The following is a 13041-nucleotide window of genomic DNA, read 5'->3' as shown; positions in this document are numbered from 1 at the left end:
ACATAAAAAATGATTTTGGAAAAAATCTTCATTTAATCAAAAATTGTAAAACAAGATGGAGAAACTTACTATCAATGCTTAAAAGGTTTCATAAGTTAAAAAATTGCATAAAAAAGGCGTCAGTATTAATGATTCTATAAAAATGTCAGATAATGAGTATGAAATTGTTTCTGAACTTGTGACTGTGTTGCATTTTGTCTCTTGAGCTGGTTTTACCTAAACATTGTCACCTTCCTTGAATATGTTGTTCACTTCATATTTTTCGGCTTTCTTATGTGTATCGACACCTGGAATAAACAATGTTTTTGCTTAAATTGCTGCGATGGACTTTTACTACAGTTTGATGATATCGTCTCATTGTACAATAATACTGCCAGAGCGATTGAGCAACGTGAGCAGGCGACTGTTCTTTTAATTGTTCTATGTATGCGTTCAACGATACCATTGCCTTGAGCTCGATGAGCTGCTCGATATTCTAAATCAACATCCCATTCGTCAGCAAACCCTGTTAGCGTGTGTGAACGAAATTCTTTGTCCATTAGAAGGCAAACTGGCGGTCCAAATAAGGAAAATATTTCTTCCAGCTTTCCAATAATTTCAGCTGCTGTTTTGGTTACCAGTTTACGCCACACTGTATACCGTGATGGGCCGCAGTCAATCATTGATAAGTATAGTTCTGCACCTACATGAGTTACATCGATGGCAACCCGATTCCAATTCTGCTTTACACTCAGCTGACCATGCTTCCATTTTATGGAATAAGGATCGATGGAGTTGCACTGGTTACAACTTGCAATTACTGCTGACACCTCCTTACGTGATACATTCTGGTTGTTTCGTAAACAAAGTTGCAATGTTAGATCGACACCAAAATGACCAATTGAGTGAACTTTCTATATGTCTTTCTGTTGGATTAATCCGTTTGCACACACTGTTCTGCACCATTTTTGAGGGATTCGTGAAAGTCGATCGGCCAGCTTTAGCTCAGATGGAATCCATTGTACAATAATCTTAATATCTTTTGCTATTTCCTTTATCGTATTCAGCCGTCGTTGTACAATTGAGAAATTCCCCGAGTCTTCATGCTATATTCTTCTTTTACAACTGCGTTTAACCATCCCACAGTGCTCTTGCTATGGCTATATACTGTGAGTTCTTTTATATCCCATTTACTGGCTAAATTTAACCCTCGGAGTATCGAATCTAGTTCACTTATATTAATATGATGCGTATCACTCGTCGGTCGTAGCCATGCTGCATCTTCAATAACTACTCCTTCAATTAGAAGAACTACACCCAGTCCTATGGATGATGCATCACAGTAAAGCTCAGCTTTTCCATTCACTGGTACCAGCCATTTCCCACCAACCAAGTCCTCTTTTTCCAAAACAGAGAAGCATATTTCCAGCTAATCGTTTGATGTATGAAGCTTGTAAACGCAAACTTCCTGCCACCGGGTAATGTCCAATAAGTTTACCTAAATTGCTAAAAAGCTGTGATCGTGTGACTGCATTTGAAGATTCGAATTGTACTACATTGTCCTGCTTCCATATCAGTTTCCCATTTTTATTTTGTTCGACTCTCAAACCTAAGACACATCCTTTTTCTAGGTCTTCTGGAGGTTTACACTGCAACCCAAATTTCTCAAGATGCTTCGCTACATTTTCTACACTTTCAGCAACAAATATATCATCAATGTAATTATCACATGCTATCTTCACAATAGTAGTCATCATTGTTGGAGCCACGTTGATGCCAAAACACATTCTAGTGAAACAATACCGTTCCCCATTTATAATCACAGTTTGATACGGCCACAGTTTTTTGTCAATGTGAATTTGAAGGTAGGCTTTCTTAAGATCAAGAATTTTTACACTTTCAATTTTCCTCCAACGACGCAGTTTCTCTTGACAAACGTCGGCATTTGCTGTGTGACAATTTACAAATTCGTTGAGAGCTCGGAAGTCTCCCGCTGGGCGTATCTTTTTAACTTTATTTTCTTGCACAACACACATGAGCAGTATCAATACTTTAGGTGGTCCCAATGCTTGCTCATTGTGCGGCACAAGAATGCCAAAGTTAATCCATTCATTTATTTCTTTTCGGTAACTTTGTTCATGCTCTTCGCTTATCTTGTATTCGCGGATCGTATTATTAATTGTGCGCTCTTTATTCCAGTTCCATGATGCCGTCCACTTTTTTCTGTCGAAGTTTGCTGTAAAATCCTGATATTTTATTTCGTTATTTTTGTTTATTTCTTTCTCTTCATTTATTTTGTTATCTTCATTTATTTTGTTATCTTCATTTATTTCGTTCTCTTTTCTTCTTACATAATTTGCACCACATTTTGCCGTGTTTATTTCGTTATTTTCGTTTATTTTGTTCTTTTCATTTATTTCGTTCTTTTCGTTTATTTCGTTTTCTTTACTTCTTATATAATTTGCACTACATTTTGCCGTGTCACATGCTAACATTCAGGCGGTACAGTTTTTATCACCATAGATTACGGCTCCTCCGAATTTTTCAATAGCATCCATTCCAAAAATCAAATCAAACCTGAATGGTTTGTCCTTTACAATTGACGAATTAACCATCCGATATATTCCATCAATTTCCAATTTGATTACCATTTCACCTAGTACCTGCACAGTTCCTCCCAAGGTTGTGATGAATTTTTCACTTTTTGAAACAAGTCCATGTGTAGATTTAGCATGAACCACTGTATTTGAGCATCCAGAATCAATTAATGCTGTTCGGAACATTCCGTTTATTTTAACTTTTAAAATGGCAACGCTGTTTCATGGAGAATACTGGATGCCATTATTTCCAAATTCTCCCTTTTCCTTTTTAACCTCGCAATCGTTTGATGCAGTCTTTGGCTCGATGATTGTGTGAACAGTTCTTGCATTTTACCTCGCAGTCCCGTGCTTAATGTCCAAATTTCCCACAATTAAAACATGTTAATTTTTTTGTTCCGGCAAAACCAGTTGTTTGGGGAAGTAGCAATGTTGCTGCAACCATCACATTATCGGAACCATCTAACTGTCAGGCTTCTTGAGTCACTCGTTCCAAAGTAACAGCAACCTCAACAGCTTTTGCAAATGTAAGTTCTTCAGGTTCCAGTAATAGCGGTTTGATCGTAGCTCCATCGTTAAAGCCATGGATAAATTGGTCGCGCATCCTTTCATCTCTATCCGTAAATTTTCATCCTTCAGCAGCTCTTGCAATCCCTTGTGAAAATTTCGTCACACTCTTGTTACTTGCTTTTTTAATTGTTGCAAATTCAAAGCGTAGTATTAACGATGACTTTGGTTTAAAAAGCTTCATAATGTTTTCCTTGATCTCTTCGTAAGTCACTGAATCGTCTTCTGGGTATGCCGGCAAGCATAGATCTTCTAATGCAGAATAAATCTGTGGTGGCAAACATGTTAATGCTATCGTTTTTCTCTTCACTTTGTCAATGTACATTGCTGCAATATATGTTCGCAGTTGACGGATAAACCCTTGATGGTTGCCATCAAATACTGGTGGCATAATAGCCGAAATAGCTTGTTGCATTCTTGTATTCGTTTATGTATATATATATATATATATATATATATATATATATATATATATATATATATATATATATATATATATATATATATATATATATAAAACAACTATCTGAGCAATTTTCAACCTTCTCTTCTATTATATAAAATCGTATATAAATACAAAGTTATAATTCTCATGACAATTATAAAACTACAATAGTCATTAAAAACTATAAATGAATGCGTGACTTTCATCACGTTTATCTACGTGACTCTTACCATGTATAGGTAATAATTTTAATTCACCAACTTTAATAGAACAGAATGCGCTAATTTTTACGTCCAGTAAAAACAGCAGTGGAAGCCCTTTGTCGATGCAATGCAAATCTTATAACTGCTGACATTGTGTTAGAGTTTGTGCTATCTAAATTAAAAAAACTGAATACTGCAACAAGTTGTCAACTTTTGTCTTAGCCTTCAGAATCAAAGACGGAAGGACTGAATTAAGTAGTATACTGCACTATCTACATAAGGGAGAAAACAAATTAATGCTCATAGGTGAAGTTTTTAAAACATCTTCAAATTTTAAAAATAAAAAAATAATGTTGAAGCTTTTAAATATATTAAATGTAACAAATTTAAATCAGCCTAAAAATTCCTTGAACAACGTTGAAGATTTAATAAGTGAAGAAGATGATGAAATACCGAAAAGTGCATATAAGGAAATGCGGTAAACTATCAGTGAGCATTTAAATGAAGCCCTAGTTTTATAGCAACATTCAGAAATTCTTTGTCAAGATTAGACGAAACTCTTACTTCTAAATTATCAAGAAAAAGTGTCATTGTTTGAAAGTGGTTGTACTCAGGGTGATTCAGAAAGTTTATGATTTTTTAATGACGATTAAGCCAACGAGCATAGAGTAAAAAGGGCGTTTTCCTCCACAGGAATATTTTACAATAAAATAAGAAGTTGCTTAAGTGATAATAGTTTATCTAAACTATTATCACTTAAGTGACTTCTTATTTTGTTGTAAAATAGTCCTGTGGAGGAAAATTTTGTCTTTAGAAAATATGCTTGCAGAAAAAAAAATGCTTTAGGAAATATGCTTGCAGAAAGTTCAAACTATCTAAACTATTATCACTTAAGCAACTTCTTATTTTATTGTAAAATAGTCCTGTGGAGGAAAACGCCCTTTTTACTCTATGCTCGTTTTGTTTTTAGGAAATATACTTGCAGAAATTTTGTCTTTAGGAAATATGCTTGCAGAAAGCTTAAGCTATCTAGCTTGAGCTTTCTGCAAGCATATTTCCTAAAGACAAAATTAATAACTTTAGGTACAAATTTTATTCATTTTACTGCAATATACTTAATTAAGTTATACTTTGCTTTTAGTTTTAAAGCATAAAATAATACCAGGATTTATCAGGAAATTCCGGGCATTAATTAAATTTCCAAGAATTAATTATACAATTGTGAATCCGGGAAGTAGAAATTTTCCAGGTTTTTGCAAACCCTAATTATTTTAAAAGCATTTGGAAAAGAAAAATAACAAGCCAAACTAAATATTTTTGTTAAAAATTGTAGGTGATGATTTCTGTTTTTTTTCACAAGTATTTTTGCATGAAAATCTGACATATAAACAACCCAAATATAGTGTCAATATGGTATACTTTGAAAATCTGACATATAAACAACACAAATATAGTGTCAATATGGTATACTTTGAAATAGATATAAATTCCTTTATTTTAATTATACGCAGCCGATTTTTTAGTAATTATTAGGTGATTTATAAGATGTTCAAAATGTAAATAGCACTTTGCATTTTACATAGATTTTAAATTTACCAAAGTATGCATTTTTTAAGTATTTTCATATAGCTAATTTTAAAGAATATTTTATAAAAATCAGTTCAAAATGAGTATTTGAATTATTTTTAATAATTTAAATAGCAAGTAGGATTGTATAAAAAATTTTAAAATTTTAGGTTTTTTTAAATCATGTTGATCAAGTCCATGTATGCGAACCTAAGTTTAAGGAAGTAGTTAAAATTAAAGAAAAAATATTTTATTTCAAACATAAATCAATTAAGCTAATATACAATAAAAAAAATTTATATAATTTCAAAAAAATTATTTATATTATTTCAAATTAAACTTTATACTATAATATTTGTTTTAAAAAAAAATCTTTACGTTTATGCATATAATTATAAATTTATACTGATTTTATGCATATAATTATAAATTTGTATTGACTTTTCTTTAATACAAAAGTATAAAATCTATATATTTTTGAATAGCCTGGATAATGTAGAATTTAAAAAATAATAAAAATAAAAATTACTTAAATTTTTTTTTTTTAACTTTGGTAAAAAATCAGATTTTTCAGACCACTGCGGTATAAGAATTTACTTTGAATAACCATAATTTGAAATAATTGAAAATCTTTTTTAAAGTGACCTACTTCAAATTTTTTCAAAATTAGCGAGTAAAAAAGAAGACCTAATAAAATAAAATAAAATGGTGCTTAAGTCTTTTTCTTGTAAAATAACAAATTCTTTACAGTTTTTTAAAAAACTGTTAAGAATTTGTTCAATTTTAATTGCTTTTTTTGTTTCTAAAGTGTATTTGTTAAACATCTTTGATATGAGACTTAGTGATAGTCTGATTTCACCCCCATTATTGTCAAAAAGAGACCAGCATTCAAGTAACTCTATTGCACCTACAATCTCTGATAATTTTGGCTTTTTGAGAGGCAAATCTTTTGGCTCATCATCTATCTCCTATGGAATCCAGAATTTTCTTGATCTGTGATAGCAATTCTTTCACTTGTACAAATCTCAAAATCTTTGTTAACAATTTGTCAACAGTAAAGTCTTCATCTACTAAACCACATGATCTAAGCTTGTTGACGTTCTCTTTAAGCAATTTGAAAGGAATAAATACATTGCACCATTGATACATACAATCTGTATTTTCTGAAAAATGTCTGTCTTTCTAAAACAATTCTTTACAGTGTTTGATGAACAGCGTCCCATGACCTGACCAACATGCACATAAGTTCAAGAATGTTGATCTTTGGGGTCACTCTATCAGTATCGATGTATTTTGACACCTCACAACATTCGTGCAATAAAAAGCCTTCGATGCTTTTATAACTTCCTGGTATTTTGATTGAGTTGGTTATATGAGCGGCCACCATCTTTATCTGCTCTTTTGAATATGATATCTTTATTGTTACATAGTTTCTCCAATGATGAAAGATTATTGGTAACTTTAGGTGTAGGTTTTTCATAATTATTTCATTGTTATAATCAATCTGTAACAATTAATTGATTTTTAGAGGTTGTGGGTGGTAAAATTACTAATTCAATTGCTTTGAGGTTGTCAACATTAGTATAAGCTAGGTAGTTATCTATGCTTAGAGCAACTTTCCTACCCTCTTAAATGAACTTTGCTAAGTTTTCCTCCTGCACATTGTTCACCTTTTAGATGAAAAAAGGTGAACAATGTTCTCCCTAATGATGTGTCCACCAATCAGTACATTTTATTCACAAGAACTCATAAACCAATTGTATATAATTTTCCAAAATTCACCAGATTCATACTTGCTGATTATGTCTTCTATTTTCTTATTCCAATAAGTTAAAGTGTTTTGAGGAACAAGGTATGTTTTTTCCAAATCTTGAAGAGCAAGATATTTTTCTTTGATTTTCAGGTCTGTCTTCTTTCGTGCAGATGTTATGTTGAAATTTCCTTCTTCACTAAGTTGCGATGTGTTAAATTTTTTGTTATATTTTGAAATGCAATGCAATGTTATCTTCAATCAAAGAAAAACTTTGAATAACTGACAGGATTTTTGTTAAGGGGAGCAAAAAATCTTTTTGATAAAGCAAAATTTCAAATAACTGCAGGTTAGAATAAGAGTTGGGTGTTTGCATGAGTACTAAATCTGAAAACCTAAAAAAATAATGACTTGATGAAAACTTGACAAATATTTACTTAAGCAATGTAGCTCATGGGAAAATCAAAAGAAAAAGTCATTAATTATTAATTATGCTCTAAAAGTGGAAAACATAAATATTCTATTAAACAAATTAGTTGGCAAACTCATAAAATATTTCTATAAAACAAATTAATTTGGTTAAAAGTTTTTTTTTTTGATTATTGTGTGAGCACATTAGTGGAACGATGTTTTTTACCTCTCAGAAAAAAACATTTTAAACAAAAATAGATAGGTTTTGCTTACACTCACAAGGATTCAAGTTACATAAGTTCAACTGTATAATAATGTAATTTAACCATAACTAATAATGTAACTTTTAATACCCTTTTGATGTAACTTAATTTTTTCATTCTTTTTTTATATTTACAGGATTTTCACTAAAATGTGATCTTTGTGATGTGTTAGTAAATCCATTAAACTTTCTTAAAGGTAATATGATGGTAAGTTCCTTTTGTTATAAGTTTTATTTTACTTATACTGGGTAAATAAGGTTAACTAGGTTTACTAAGCGAAACATAACAAAGTTAATATAAAAAGAATATATGAACCATAAGTAGCCGCCTTGAAGTTACAAAGTTGTAATTTTCTAGTGTTATTACAAATGAGTCTGTACAGTGAAATATTAGAAAAATGAAAATTCTTCCGGACAAATAACATTTTTTTTTGTGTGTGTTGTTTACTAAAAATCTATTCTACAAGAGAAAAGTAAAATTTACCTAAGAAGTAATTTGATTTTTACTATCTAAAAGTGACTAAAGTTTTTAAAGCTTTTAAAGCTTGCTTTTTTTTTTAATTAAAATTCTTTGAGAAAATAATGAAGTTTAATATTTTTTTAAAAAAGATTATTTGCTGAGTCAAGGTTTTTTTGCTTTGATACTCATTTAAGAGTTTTAAATATTTTTTTTTTTTTTTTTTTTTTTTTTATTGAGGGGAATGTTACTTTTAACCGATAGAGATAGGCATATTGAGTTTTCATACATTAATAAAATTTTAGATTTTTTAAAAAACTATAACCTGATAAAAATACGTGGCTGAACGGTTTGTTGAAAATCAAAATTAATTGTTTGTATGATTCACAAGAAAACTCTTTGGAGGTTTGAATATACCCATATGGTTAAATAACTATGCAAAATTTTAAAATCTTTAATCTTTTTCTATCCATCATCATCTGCTAACTATTTAGTAAATATTTATAATTAGCTATACAATTATATAAAGTTTTTTTTTAATTTTTTAAATTGGTTAAAGTTTAAAAGTAATAGAGTTAATAATTATTTGCTCTAAGTAAAAAGTTTATAACTTATTGGGAGTTCCTCCCTTTCCACTTTTAAAATCTTCTCTTTCCTATTCTTTTATTCTTTTATCGCATTATAAATTTGAAAAATAAGATTAATCAGTTTAACTGATGCAAGGAAGCTTTATATTGTTCAAAACAATTTAAGAAGAAATATACATATAAACCATTTTATATTGTTCAAAATAATTTTTGAAGAAATATGCGTCTAAACCATTTTCCATTGTTTAAAACAATTTTTGAAGAAATATACATATATATCATTTTACATTGTTCAAAACAATTTTTGAAGAAATATGCATAAATATCATTTTACATTGTTCAAAACAATTTTTGAAGAAATATACATATAAATCATTTTACATTGTTCAAACCATTTTACATATAAACCATTTTACATAATGCTTATATGATTTTTCAAAACATTCTTCTAGCTTCTAATAAAATAAAATTATAATTAAATATTTTAAATATTATAGTTAGGTAAAAATTTTGTTTGCAACAATGCTCAATCATATTATATTTAAAAAAGAAGTTTTTAATTCGTTGTTTAATTTAGTTAAAGTAGTTTGCAATATTAAATTATGGATGTTGTTGGATCTGTTCCATTATGGGGCAAGGTTGCATCTCTTTCTTTGTTCTACAAATACTATCATAAGTGTTGCTCAAGTGTGCTATCGTCACTTTTTCTATCAACTAAAACTCAACCTTGCATAATTTGTCATTCATCTAAGTTGCATCCTTTCACTGTAAATGTTTCTTCATGCTCAAAAAAGATTTATCTAGTTTTTTCTCGAACATTGGTGATTTTTCTTGAACATTGGTGATTTGGAATCTTCTCCCATCTTCATGTTTTCTTTACTAATTCAATTTATAGTTGTTTTTTTTGTTGATCTTCTATTAGTTTTTTTTGTCTTCTATTAGTTGTTTTTTTTATCTTCTATTAGATTTTTTTGGTCCTCTATTAATTGTTTTCTTGCTCTTTAACTTTCTACTTTGTTTTCTGCTAACTTTGTTTCTGTTCTCGATTAGTTGTCTTACCTTCTAGCTTAATTAATGGTCGCTTTCAACCTTGTTAGAAGTGAATTTGTTTTTAAAGATATTTGTTTGTTGTTTTTTTCTTTTTGTGATTATTAACTTGCTTCAAGAAGTCTTTATGGTATTGTCACAGCTTTTTTGTTTGTTTATTAAGGCACTCCCAGAAGTCCTTATGGTCTTATCACAGATCACTGCAGAAGAGCATTTAACTAGGAAGTTCATGGCTCCTTCCTTACCAATGTTGCTTATTGGACTATATATATAAACAATTTTAAAATGTATTCTACAAAATAGAGTGCTCATTGTTCTTAAAAGAACAAAGCAATAAACTAGTAGAAGATCACTTAACAAAAAATTTTCATTTAACACTGTGTTTCATCAATAGACTCATCAGAAATCAAATAATATACCATTATAAACAAACATTTTCTATAAAATAAGAGCAAACTAAAGAAATTCTAAGAAAAGTCTAAAGTTTAAAAGACTAGTAGAAACAGTAAAAAAATTTTTTTTTTCTTCTATATACCAAAACTTGAATGACAATCTTCAAAAATCAAAACTTGCAGGATTATATTAATGAAAAAATAAATGGGTATATATATATATATTGGGGTGACTCAGTTTGAAGAAATTTTAAAAACAAAAATATCTATTTTGTTAAATTTTGTATAAGTTTGTAAAAAATAGGTTGTAAAACTTACCCAGTATTTTACCTCAAGGCTTACTTTTGAAGAAAAAAAATTTAAATTTTTGGTCAAAAATAGTAGATTTTTGTGACATGGAGGAAAGATCAACATAAAGTATTCATTCCTAAAAAAAAAAAGATTTCAAAGCTACATATACTTTGCATTTAAAATCATATTTTTATTATGGAGTGTTTATTTAAAATCTCAATGAATTTGTTGTTATATTAAGAACTCTTTTGAAGTATAACAATGACATTATTTTTAGTAAATTAAAATTATTTCTTGATTAGTTCCTTGCTTGCTATTTTAATTAGTTATGTACTTGAGGGTTAAATTAGGTTTCTTACCTGTTCATTATTGCACACCTGAATAAAGAAAGTTATAAAAATTTCTAGTCATTTTTGCTTTTCCTTAAATTATTTATGTTTGTAAACCAATTTCTATGTTCTTTTTAACATCACGCCGGAAATTTTTCTAGTTTTTTTCATGGTAAAAAAATTTTTGTTTATGGTTATAGTCTCAACTATTTTTCTTCTTTATCTGGGGATAAACTCCTGATATGGATAATCTTGCTCGTTTTTGTATAAGCTAAAACCTGGTTGTAATATAATTGTATGTGTCTATAGGATGGAAAAAATAACAACCAACCGTTTTACCTTAATATGTTTTCAAGATTGTAAAGAAACTCTGGATTTTCAAATTAATTTCTTAATCTTTTAAAAAAAAAGATTATCTGGTCCTACTTTTTTACATACATACATAGTTTACTGTATAATAGTTTACTGTAAAATGATAATATAGTTTTTGAAATTTAATAAATTATACATAAATATGGGTTTAAATAGGAGTTGACCACTAGCGCACCCTTTACCCTGACTATTATTAAGACCAGATTGAAGAAAGCAATTGACCACTATTTATTTTTTCTGACAAAATAGTCTGGGGTGCACCAATGTCTGTTTCCTATTTTGATCTCTGTACATCGAAATAATGGTATATAATTGGACTTTGATCTAATATTTTCTTAGGCAATATTTGTAAATCCTTTATTTTTTTCTTTCAATCTAGCTGCTGTTAAGAGATTTGATTTTTTTTCTGCCCATATCTACTTCTGCAGTTTGAACTCATTGTAAAAATATAGGAGAGATGTTGTAAACATTTGCCATTAAAGTCATATTTTCTGAATATATATTTTTAGGAATGGTGACTTGAGTTGCATTACTTTTTCTTTGTTTTTTTCATCCATTTATCTGGTCAAAATTAGAATGAGAGCAGTTATCTGAATTTGAGCGTTAATGCTAACTTAGTTTAGAGTTAATGCTGACTTTTTTTTTACATCTTCATAAAACTGTAAAATTTCACTTGATGATCCATTCTTCATTGCATTTTTTTTTACTTCTTTATTTTTACTGATTTTACTTTATTTAAAAAGAATTCTTCAATTTTGACTATAAAATTGTAGAGTAACATATAAGCAAAAATGCAGTCATGAATTCGAGCATATATACTTAAAACACAATTATCAATGTTATATACTTGATGATAGAGTTAAGGAACCAATCTAGGTATATCAAAACCCATCAAGGTATATCAAAACCAATTAATGTATATCAAAACCAATCAAGGTATATCAAAACCAATCAAGGTTAATTAATCATCAAGTATATGACTATTTAAAGTAACAGCTGTTTACCACATTTTGAACCAAGAAATATTTTTAATTTAATATTTTATTTTAATTAATAAAGGTGATTTGGGCATATAAAAGTGTAAAGATGCAGATGATTGGGTATCATCATTGATACCAGTTTTAGGAGAGAAAAAGTAGAGGTAGAAATAAGAAAATCTGGAGAGAATGTGTGATGACATGAAAAAGTCATCACAAAAAAAAAAAGAGTTAAGGAAAGAAGATGCTTAACATGGTGTATATTTAAAATAAGAACTTTCTGTCTTAAGATGGTATATATTGAAAAACAATGATGATTATATGTGTGTAAAAGCTTTTTTAATTCATTTTCATTTTTCTTTTTCCTATAATCTGAATTAATACCTAGATTATCCTAGGTTTATTCTAATAAAATATCTTAATAAATTAAATAAAACTCACGTAAATCTAGAAACACCTATCTTGACAACAAAGCTGATTCAAGGAGAAACAAGTTAAAGTTTGTGCTCTTATGGGTGCGGCTCGATTTCTGGTTTCAGACAGACATATATATATATTAACATATATCAGAAGTATATATATTCTAGTCTAGTATATATATGTATATAAGTATATATATATATATATATATATATATATATATATATATATATATATATATATATATATATATATATATATATATATACATAATTTATAGTTATGTATATACATATTCTGTTTTAAAATATAAACTATTTTAAAATTCTTGTCCCCCTCACCTGCCCAAATGTGAGGTTGATGAGTTAGTAAATAGTAAATTCATTGAT

At 28.9% G+C, this 13041-nt stretch overlaps 1 protein-coding gene across 2 annotated transcripts in view; it reads left to right on the top strand.

Moving 5' to 3' along the window:
- Positions 1 to 13041, top strand: part of LOC100202984 (meiosis 1 arrest protein) — a 78756-nt gene that overhangs the window by 35563 nt on the left and 30152 nt on the right. For both annotated transcript variants that reach the window (XM_065791239.1, XM_065791240.1), the window contains exon 10: positions 7918 to 7988. In XM_065791239.1, the coding sequence (XP_065647311.1) occupies positions 7918 to 7988 (71 nt within the window). The remainder of the gene's footprint in view (positions 1 to 7917; positions 7989 to 13041) is intronic.

Source organism: Hydra vulgaris, chromosome 02 (genome assembly GCF_038396675.1).
Source record: "Hydra vulgaris chromosome 02, alternate assembly HydraT2T_AEP".
NCBI classification, from domain to species: domain Eukaryota; kingdom Metazoa; phylum Cnidaria; class Hydrozoa; order Anthoathecata; family Hydridae; genus Hydra; species Hydra vulgaris.
Note: the sequence above shows the minus strand (reverse complement) of the source record. Positions and strands in the feature narration are given on the sequence as shown.